The sequence below is a fragment of the Spinacia oleracea genome, chromosome 4, assembly GCF_020520425.1.
Source record: "Spinacia oleracea cultivar Varoflay chromosome 4, BTI_SOV_V1, whole genome shotgun sequence".
Lineage (NCBI taxonomy): Eukaryota > Viridiplantae > Streptophyta > Magnoliopsida > Caryophyllales > Amaranthaceae > Spinacia > Spinacia oleracea.
The window spans coordinates 164844742-164855370 of NC_079490.1; the positions used below are offsets into that span (position 1 = coordinate 164844742).

Below are 10629 nucleotides of genomic sequence, written 5' to 3' on the forward strand. Positions count from 1 at the left end.
ATAATCATCAATTCATCAGTTATTAGCTTATTAGAGTAATAAAATATAGAATGTTATATTCCTTAATTCTTGACAATGTTATAAAAGTATAAAACTCATGAATTTGTATTGTTTTATTAGTCTTACACTCTTTTATTGACTCGTATTCAACTGACTAATCGTCTAATCGATCATTAAACTATATTGATCTAATTCAATACCAGCTTATAACCCGAGAACTAATCAAAAAGGTATGTTGTTTTAATTGAATCGACTTAATTCATTAACAATTGAACTTGTTTGTCTCGTTCCGTTGTTGAACATGTTAGGCTCGTTGCTGTTTAAACCAATATGCATGAATGTATGACAAACTTGTATTTACAAAATTTACAAATTCATTACGTATTAATTCATCATTGTCCATTATTAATTACTACGTTATTAGTATTTAGTTCATCAATACATGTTTCATAATACTCTTACATGGTAGGGGAGGGCATAGATTATTTTGATTCCATTTGAATAATATGATTGGTAAATACTACAGGACGTAGTAAAAGACATCGACTGACTTTTCTTAATTAAGTTTATGAAATTAATTGGATAGTGAACATTACTACATTAGCTGTTCGTCAAAAAAAAAATAACATTAGTTATAAATCACGTAATCAAATTGTATGGGCTCTTTTACCTTTTCACTTTGCTTCAATAATGTAGATATTATAATATAAGCGCATTGAAAATTGTGATTTTAATAATAACCCGACATTTTTTGTAATTTGTATCCGAATTGATCTGACTAAACACGAACCCAACCCGATATAAACCCGACCCGATATGAACCCGACCCGATTACAATCCAGCTAAACCCGTTAACGAACCGAACCGAACCGAATTGACCCAACCCGACTACAATCCGACCCGATCTGACCCGATCCGATATGAACCCGACCCGATATGAACCCGACCCGATTATAACCTGAACCGATATGAAACCGACTTAACCCGTTTTTTACCCGACCAAATATGACCCGACCCGATATGAAACCGACCCGGCATGAAACCGACCCAATATGAATCCGACCCGGTATGAACCCGACCCGATATGAACCCGCACTACATAACCCGAACCCGAACCGAACCGTTTAATTTTCAACCCGACCCGAACCGAACCGATAGTAAAATGAACCGGTTTCAACCCGAACCGATGAGCCCGAACCGAAACCGAACCGATGACCCGATTTGACACCCCTAAAAATTACTCAAAATGTATCAAATAACCATGTAACTCTTTGAAATGTTATCCATAAATAATAAAATATAAAGTTAATTAAATTACCAGAAACAAAGTAAAAGTTACCCTTATATATAATAAATTTATTTTACACCCAGTGCTTGCAAAACCTTTTGAACCTAGAATATGTGAATGTCATTGTGTCAACTAATTAAGCTGCAAGATCTGGGATATATGGTACCCGAGATCCAGGATCATTGGCTTTGTCTCTCTATCTTTATCTAAAAAGACTAATGCTCTAAAAGATTTTACTTTACGATTGTAAAAACCCACGTCTTTTTTTTAGGGAAAAGTTAGGCCTTGTATTTTATATCATATCAAGGTCCGCCAAAGTCTTAATACTCTGAGGGAAAGAATTCATACAAATTAACTTTGTACTACCATGAGTATCCCACCGTGCTATATGGTGAGCTACTGTATTGCCTACCCTTTTCACATGAGAAATAACAAAAGCTTCAAAAGACTTAGCTAACTTGCTTATAAAGACGTATGTTTGGCGTGAATGTCATTTTGAAATGGAGGTAGTATCATATATACAAAGTATATAGCTAGTTGGTAAAGTGTTGAGGTGTGGTACCTAAAACCTAAAATCGAATTTCGTCTACACCATAAATTACCTGATGTACCCTAAATTTATTGTATATCTAGACATCTAGTGTGTACAACACTTTTTGATATGTATTATATTGTACAGTACTCCCTCCGTCCCGGAATACTCGACTCGGTTTGACCGGCACTGAGTTTAAGGGACTTGAATTGACTTATTTATTTTAATAGGTAGTAGTTGATAGTGGGGTATTATTTTAATGTAGTTAGTGGGAGGTGGGTTAAGAGGTGGGGTTGGGAGAGAGTAGGGTTGAATTTTTAATTATTTTTTGTATGGAGTAGGGGTAGGTGGGTTAATAGGGGTGGAGTGAGAAATAATATAATATTGTTAGAATATTTCCATTTTTAGAAACAGGTCAAGTATTAACGGACGACCCGATAAGGAAAACAGGTCAAGTATTCCGGGACGGAGGGAGTAGTATGCAACAAGTATTACTCGTATCAACCAACTAGAACTACAGAAGACTACCTAGTGGGTTTGGATTGTAAGAAGTATTCTTGCATGCGTGTTTGGGGACTTGGGGTGACCAAACATGTAAGACCAACTCATGGACGCACAATACAACTATGGTGATTGGTGACTAATGAAGTAATGAGTCAATTATATTTGCAGCTCAACAACCGCTTCACAGCAAATGCAAACAGAATTAGTCTGACAAATTAACAGCTAATTATATTAATTAGCACCCAACTTATAAGCTGGCAATTTGACATTCCACAAAGAGTAACACCCACGTCCACCACTACAACATAGAAATTACGAGTACTAATGAATACAGTTCCTTAAAAAGAATTATAACAATAATCCATCTAATTAACAAGATGTTTAATTATCTCAGTTTCTTTCTGATTCCTTTTACTAAAAATTGGTTTATAAGAATAAATCTCTACAATTAACTATGAATCTGAACAGGGTACCTGTCAATACAATCCAACCAAGGACTCTTAGGCGAAGGTTTAACATTCCTCAACGCTTTCCAGACAGCACTGTTACACTTAAACCCAGACCCAAATGCAATCTGCCATACCCTTTGCCCTTTCTTCATCCTCCCTTTAGCCTCAATGTACCCAAGCTCGTACCAAATCGAGCTCGAAGAAGTGTTCCCGAACCTATGAAGCGTCATCCTAGACGCCTCAACATGGACCGGACTTAGCTGCAGATTCTTCTCTAACTCATCGATCACCGCTCTTCCTCCAGCATGAATACAGAAATGCTCGAATGCAAGTTTAAAGTCAGGGATGTACGGCTTGATCTTGACATTGAAAAACTTCCTCGCAACAAGTGTGAAAAAGAACAATAATTGTTCACTTATAGGAAGAACAAGTGGACCAAGGGTTGTGATATTTGTTTTGAGTGCATCCCCGGCTATAGCCATTAAATCCTTAGAAAGTGAAACTCCAGTTTTACCAATGTCGTCTTGTTCTTGATACACACACTTAAACGCCTTATCATCCGCCCCACGATGGGTTCGGACTGTATGAACAAGGCGGTACTTGGCTCGGCTTTTGTCCCTTGGTTTGTTAGACAACAACACAGCGGAACCCCCAACACGAAACAAACAGTTGGGTATAAGCATTGATTTCTTATTCCCAAAGTACCAGTTTTGTGTAATGTTCTCAGTACTAACCACAACTGCACAAGTATTTCTGTGGATTTGTAAGAGATCTTTTGCAAGATCGATTGCGATAACTCCTGCAGAACAACCCATTCCTCCTAAATTAAAGCTCCTAATATTGCCACGCAGCTTAAACTTGTTAATTATCATTGCGGATAATGATGGAGTTGGGTTAAACAAGCTGCAGTTAACAACAAGTATACCAATATCCTTTGCTTTGACACCCGTTAAAGCAAAGAGGTTTTCCAATGCACCAAACATTACTTCCTCTGCCTCCTCACGCGCCGCCTGCATAGACGGGCGTGGGGGGATTGAATGCATTGCTTCTGGCACCACCGTGTCTTCGCCGAGTCCGGAACGTTCGAGAATCTTCCGTTGGAATTCGAGGGAGGAATCGTCGAAATCTCCGGTTAACCGGGAATGCTCGACGAAATCCTTGTATGTAACCCTTAAGCGGCTAGGTGGGTGGTACAGTGAGAAGTCAACTAAGTAAACGGATCTGGGTCGGGTCATGAAGTATAAAGTGGATCCGAATACAATAACAGTAGAGCAAATAATGACACTAATAAGGTTGTACTTGAGGTGGAGCCAGAGGTGGTAAACGTCGTCGTATTGCATTTGTGAAGCTTGGATTAAAATAATTGACATTAATGGGATTAAACAAAGAGTAAGCATATGACTGACAAGGTAGTGGTACCCGAGTTTGACGTACTTGAGATTCACGCTTTGAAGAAAGTCCGGTAACCGCCGTATCTGGTGGATCTGGATTCCGTTTGACGGCGGAGATTGGGTGTTTTCCGGCATGTTTTGGTGGGGTTGTTGGTGGACTTTTGGACAATGAGGTACTTACAAAAACAGAGAAGGGAGAAAATGAGGGATTTATCAAGAGGGGAAGATTTGAGGGGATGGAAATGGGAGAAAGGGGGAGGTGGGAAATGTGATTAAGATGGTTAATTAGAGTGGGTTAGTGTTAATTTTTGGACATTCTCACTAATTTTGCGGAGGTATATAAATTATGGGAAGAACAGAAAAAACAAAGGAGAGAGAAAAAGCGTGAGGGTGAAGATCTGAAGGTACTGGAAATAGCTGACGAAGCGAAGTGGTTAAGGTTTAGAAATGGCAGTTACAACAAATAGCCAAATTATACCACACTGCTTAATAAAAATGGATTGAAAAATTCAGTGTGTTACAAATTGGTATCTTCGGATTTATTTCTGTAACTAATTTATGGGGAAATAGAATATTAATGGTGCAGGGATTTAAAGATTTTGGAAGGTTTACCTTTTTGTTTTGCTGGTAAATTGAAGTTTCAATGAGTCAATGGCAAATGCTGATGCAAACGCCTACTTCCAGTACAATTTCTCTGTTAGTTTTCTGCTTGGTTTCTGAGTTCTGTGGGGGAGGACAGAGAAAAAGGGAGGAATGATTGTATGAATGATTGGGTTTTAATAATAGTGGTCATCAGGGTTTAATTGACTACTCCGTATTTGTTTCGTATTTATTTTGATGAAATTTGTTTCGTATTTTTTGATTACAAACTTTTAGGAAGACCGTCTAACGGTTATACCATTTTGTTGTCATCTAATGAAACCGATTAGTTAATCACTGAACCAATTAGTTAAACAATGAAATTGATTAATTAAGCAATGAAATCAATTAGTTAAAATCTTATGAGTTATAATTAATAATACGTTTGTTCAAAAACAATAACTATTTGACTCATAAATTTAACTATTTGTCTTTATACCTTAACTATTTTGTTATTCCATTAGTTACGATTTTTAGATTTTATTACTTTTAGTTAGGCGATCTTACACAAATGCTTTTGTCTGTATTTTGATTGGCATTGAGTTTTAGGATTTTTGAGTTGAATTTAAAAATTAAGTGGGGTAGTGTCCGTAGTGGACTAGTTGGTTAATTATTTAAGGGGAAATTTAATAGTGGGGAATTTTTTATTTGTTGGAAAAAATATCGTGTGAGTAAGACCTTGTTCTTTTGAGCCGAATTTTACTCAATTGAACTTATAGAGAAATTAATATAGGGAGTTGGGATAATCAGGTAAGTAAGAAATTATAAAAGTAAGAGAAATGAAACAAAAAATAGAAAATGTAAATCGTATTAAAATAGGTCGGATTTTAAAAAGTGTAACTCATATAGGGATGGAAATGGGTGGGATTTGGATCGGGTGGAGCATCACCCGCATCCATCACCCGCTTTCATCCGCTTCACCCGGTCCATCCGTCACCCGCTTTACTCATCACCCGCATTCCGTCCATCCATCACCCGCGGGTGAACCGGGTGGGTCGGGTGATATTTGGGTGAAAACTATTAATCACTACAAATTCACCACCTAAGAATATGCATAATAATTAACCAAAAAAAAATTCGTATATACCTACATTTACTACCGAAACATATAATTGTTTCTCATCATGCATAACTTGTAACCCAAAAAAAATTAAACAAACACTAACTTTAATAAATAATGGATTTACTAACACATTTTTATGTTTAAAACAAAAAGAAAAATAATATATATATAATAAATGGTTGATGGATCGGGTGATAAACGGGTGATGGGTCGGGTGATGGATGAAAAAACATCACCCGCATCCATCACCCGCTTCACCCATCACCCGCTTTTCATCCATTTATTTCGGGTTTTCATCCGTTTAATTAGAGCGGGTGACCGGGTTATTGCACCATCCACTGGATATTTTCATCCCTAAACTCATACCTACATTGACATAAATATTTCTTTCGATGTTATTTAAGATTATCTCTATTATATAAGTCAAGAGCTAAGGTCTTTTTGGTAATCACGCTTTTGGTGTCCCCCATGTAAAATACCAAAATACCCTTCAGCTCTGATATTCTTCAATTCTCCAATTCAATTGTGATTAATATTCAGTAACAATAAACATTATTTCTTATTAAAAAGAAAGCATAAGAAATTAATCTTCTCAAAATAAGTCATCAACCTCTCATCTTCTATGCACTCCTTATAAATAAATCTACTAACAACCATTTTCGTTATATCTTACACAATCAACTCTATAAAAATAATACTTTAGTTCTTACTGAAAGTTATGCTTTAATATGTGATTAGCCAAGTACATTGCGAGAAAAAAATATGTGATTGCGTAAGAAACCGTAAATCAATTGAGCATAAAATATGTGATTAGCCAAGTATATTGCGAGAAAAAAAGAAAAGTGAAACACACTATTTATATATTAATTTTCTTTACTGTAATACTACAATTTAGATTTTTCGTCATATAATAGGTGTATTACATCTATTACATTATACCAAAAGAGACACCAGGAATGACACATGTCATTTCCTGGTGAAAAGTTTTCCCGCCAAAAAGTTGTTTCCTAAAAACAACATATCTTCTTTATTTTTATTTTATTTAATTCCCATTTGTATAAATTGTTTTCATATGGAAAAAAATATAGGATTATAGAATATGACTATATACAATTTTGGTAGTCAGATCGTCGTATCAATAATAGAAAATATTCTTACTCAATGTTTAGGTGAAATTAACATATTAATCATATCAAATATTTTGGTCAAATCATCATACTAAACATATAAATTATATAAAGCGTAGTAGTACGGAAATTGCATATAAGATGAAAAAATGAGTAAGTTCGAAATTTATTAATTATACATTAGATTTAGTGGATAAATATTTAATTAAAATATTTAATGAAAAAGATGGCCAAATCCGTGCATGCACGGGCCATAATCTAGTTGTTTCACTATGTAAATGCTTTTAGCTAGAGATTATATCTAATTTTTCTTCCTATGAACTTTTTAAACAATTTTTCTAGCATACTCCTACTCCCTCCGTCCCATAATTATCTTCCTGTTTGACCAAAAACACGGATTTTAAGAAAAGTGGGATATAGTACATGAAAAAGTGGAATAAAGTACAAATAATGATTGAGTTGTATGGAAAAGTGGAATAAAGTACATGTGAAAGAGAATATAGTACATGGAAAAAGTGGAATATAGTACATGGGTGGGGTTTTCAATTCAATTTTAATTAATATAGTACATGAGAAAGTGGAGATCTTAGTAGCCAAAATTAGAAACAGGAAGATAATTTTGGGACGTTCGTTTAGGAAAGGAGGAAGATAATTTTGGGACGGAGGGAGTATTATTTATTACGATTAGTTGTCATAACGTAATTTTTAGTTTTTATAATCTCGCACAGATAGCGTGTATGTAAGACTAGTTTTATTAAGAACGCAAGAGTTTTAGTACAATCTTTTTTCATTTATTTTTTTAACGTAACTACGGAGATTGCATTATAAAATTATTTATTACTCCGTACAACATTACATAATGAAATACAGCTACCACTTCCGTGTTTAAAAACCTAAAGTGCAGGGTATTTCGCACACCAAAAAACAACCGAGAGTTTTAGCACGATCAACCTTTGAACTTTAAAAGTAAAGTGTCCCAAATCACATTTTTAATTCATTACTATATTTGTCAAACTTTATTATCTACCTTAATTAAATTTTCTTGACTTGTGTAAGTTTTTACCTCCATTTGTTGAAGTCGACTCACAGAGAGCTACTTTTTAAAGTGATCTTTTACCTCTATTGTTTTGCAATATATTTGTACGGATTATTTTGTCCAAGACTTCAAAGGTATTCATGAAATTGTGTCATGTGCTAATAGCGCAAGCAATTGAAGAAAATGAACGTTTGATTGGGAGTTAGGTTTTGGGTTGATGATAAAGGTTGCAAGTTGCGACAACATTTAGTTGTCGCAATCTTACGTGTCAGAGTTTAATTTGTACATATAGGCGCCACGTAGGGTATGCGTCATCGTAATATTTTACTATCAATGCAATATTTTTACTATGAAAATATGTAAATAAAATAGTCGATCTAAAAAAGGAAAGAAATTAGAATATTAAGATTTTCATGTTTTTTTTGTAACATGTATAATAGGTTATATAAGTTAAATATTTAAGTTTCCAATTTAAATCATGACACATAAGCATGCCATGTCATCATTGTGACACGGCTTAAAGGTCGCATGTTGCGACCTTTATCATTTTCAATTCGTAGGTTTTGTTTTAACCTGAATTTGACTGAAATCGAGTTAGGTTTTGTTTTACCTTGAATTTGACTGAAATTAATTTATTTTAACTTATTTTAGCTGGAAAAAAAAACTTACTCGTATTTTATCGGAACGAACATTTTTGTGTACCAAATTGTCTGGGAAAAGTTTATTTTTTCTAAACTTAATTGAACTTATCTGAACTTATATTTGATGAAACAAACAAACACTTAGTCATATTAGCTTTTTTAAGAGATGTTTTACTGTTTTAGTGGTGAAATAATTAGTACTCTGTACTCATTTATCCCATGTGGTATTGTTAGTAAAATGGAAAAATTGCGAACAACTACCTTTAATTTAGCAACTTTCCAAACTACCTTTAATTTGTTTTTTTTTTGTAAACAACCACCTTGAACAATGTTTTTTAGTTGAAAATATTACCACTTTACGACAGGGGCGGATCCAGGAATTTACAAATGGGGGTCCAGATTTTTTTTTTAATTTGCTTAATAATTTCTCTTATTTTCTCATTTTAGGGAGTTAACGTTGAAAGGTAAGTAGTTAAAATATTATAAACGGTATAGTAAAATATGTGGAAGATTTAGGAACTTTTATTTTTGGGTTTCATAACAATAAAAATCAACACCTAATCCAAATTACAAGGTTAGCTTGGTGCGATTTCAAATAAAATGGAAAAAAAAGAGTGTATATGACAAGTTTTCATACTTTAAAGGAGATTTTTTATTACAATTGTCGCCGAACAAATTGCACAAAACGACACTAATAAAAAAATAGGATTATCATTTTCAATTTATGGGGTATTACGATATTATATAATTAGGCCTCTTAAAAGTTCAAAAAAACATGCAACTATAAGTCTATAAAAATAGGGTATATAATAAATTACTTATATATCCTATGTCAATTACAAAATCATTTTGAAGAAAAAAGTAACACTACTAATATTTTGTATTTTTGTAAAAGCAAAATCATGAATCATATAAAATAATAAATGAATAAAGGAGAATGATGAAGAAAAAACGACCAATAAAGGGTGAAAATAACATGAAGAATTTAGAGGATCAATAAAAGGACAAGTAAAAGGCAGAAAATGAAAAAAAAAAAATGTTCAACATTCTTTCTTTGTAAAATTTGAACCTGGGTATCCCTTGCAACATGGTAATCAAGCAACCACTAAGCTACAAATACATTTCATTATTTACACTATAAGTTAATTATTAATATACAGAATTAAATATTCAAGTTCAATTAATTACCTCAATATCAATTTAATAGTTTTTTTTTTTTTCAAATAATGGGGGTCCCTATGGACCCCTCCAGGGCCATATAGGTCCGCTCATGCTTTACGAACTTCTCATTTTAATTAAGTTATATCTTTCGTTTCGTAATCGTTTAAAATAATTTAAAAGACATTTCTTTCCTTCATGTGTACGGATTTCATAGACTTGTTCAATGTTTAATCAAGTCTAATCTTAAACTTTTAACATTTTCTTTTGAAAAAAAATGACAAATGTAAGGTGATCTTATTTTAGTACTCGTGGTTGTAATTGACCAATTGATGTAGGATTGTAGGGTAGGGAGAATCGCAAATGTGATTTGTTGTCTACACTCAACAGTCAACACTTAACACTAACAACAATCTCAATGTAGCGAATGCATATACAACGAAGTTTGTGGTTTTAAGGTCTACTTGGATATGTGAATTGTAAGGAGTAAGGGCCATTTCCTAATAAACAAACAAAGTAAAGAATATTTCGAGTTTTGGACTGTATATCTTAAAATAGGTCAACCACATATAATAAAATTTCTAGTCACTACAACGTTAGAATCATGGGCTAAGTGCCTAAGAGTACGGGGTATTGTGGGTTTAGCTTAAATCTCATTTTGCAATGGTGGGATTTTACATTATTTTTGATGAAACGGAGCAAATAGATTAAACTTGGGAGGCAACAAAGGTACTGGCCTCCCTCAAAAGTACAGTTGTAACATAGGTTGAGGACATAATCTCATTAGTCTAGGCAGCACCT

General features: G+C 33.9%; 1 protein-coding gene across 1 annotated transcript; it reads right to left on the bottom strand.

The window, feature by feature from the left end:
- Positions 1-2515: 2515 nt before the first annotated feature.
- Positions 2516-4934, bottom strand: LOC110787326 (3-ketoacyl-CoA synthase 4). Its single transcript, XM_021991938.2, has one exon. It carries the CDS (start codon positions 4297-4299, stop codon positions 2773-2775), a length of 1527 nt encoding a protein of 508 aa, XP_021847630.2. The 5' UTR covers positions 4300-4934; the 3' UTR covers positions 2516-2772.
- Positions 4935-10629: the final 5695 nt, after the last annotated feature.

What these genes read in the sequence shown, in the direction of transcription:
- LOC110787326 (XM_021991938.2), bottom strand. Translation starts at nt 4,299, where the DNA reads ATGCCGGAAAACACCCAATCTCCGCCGTCAAACGGAATCCAGATCCAC.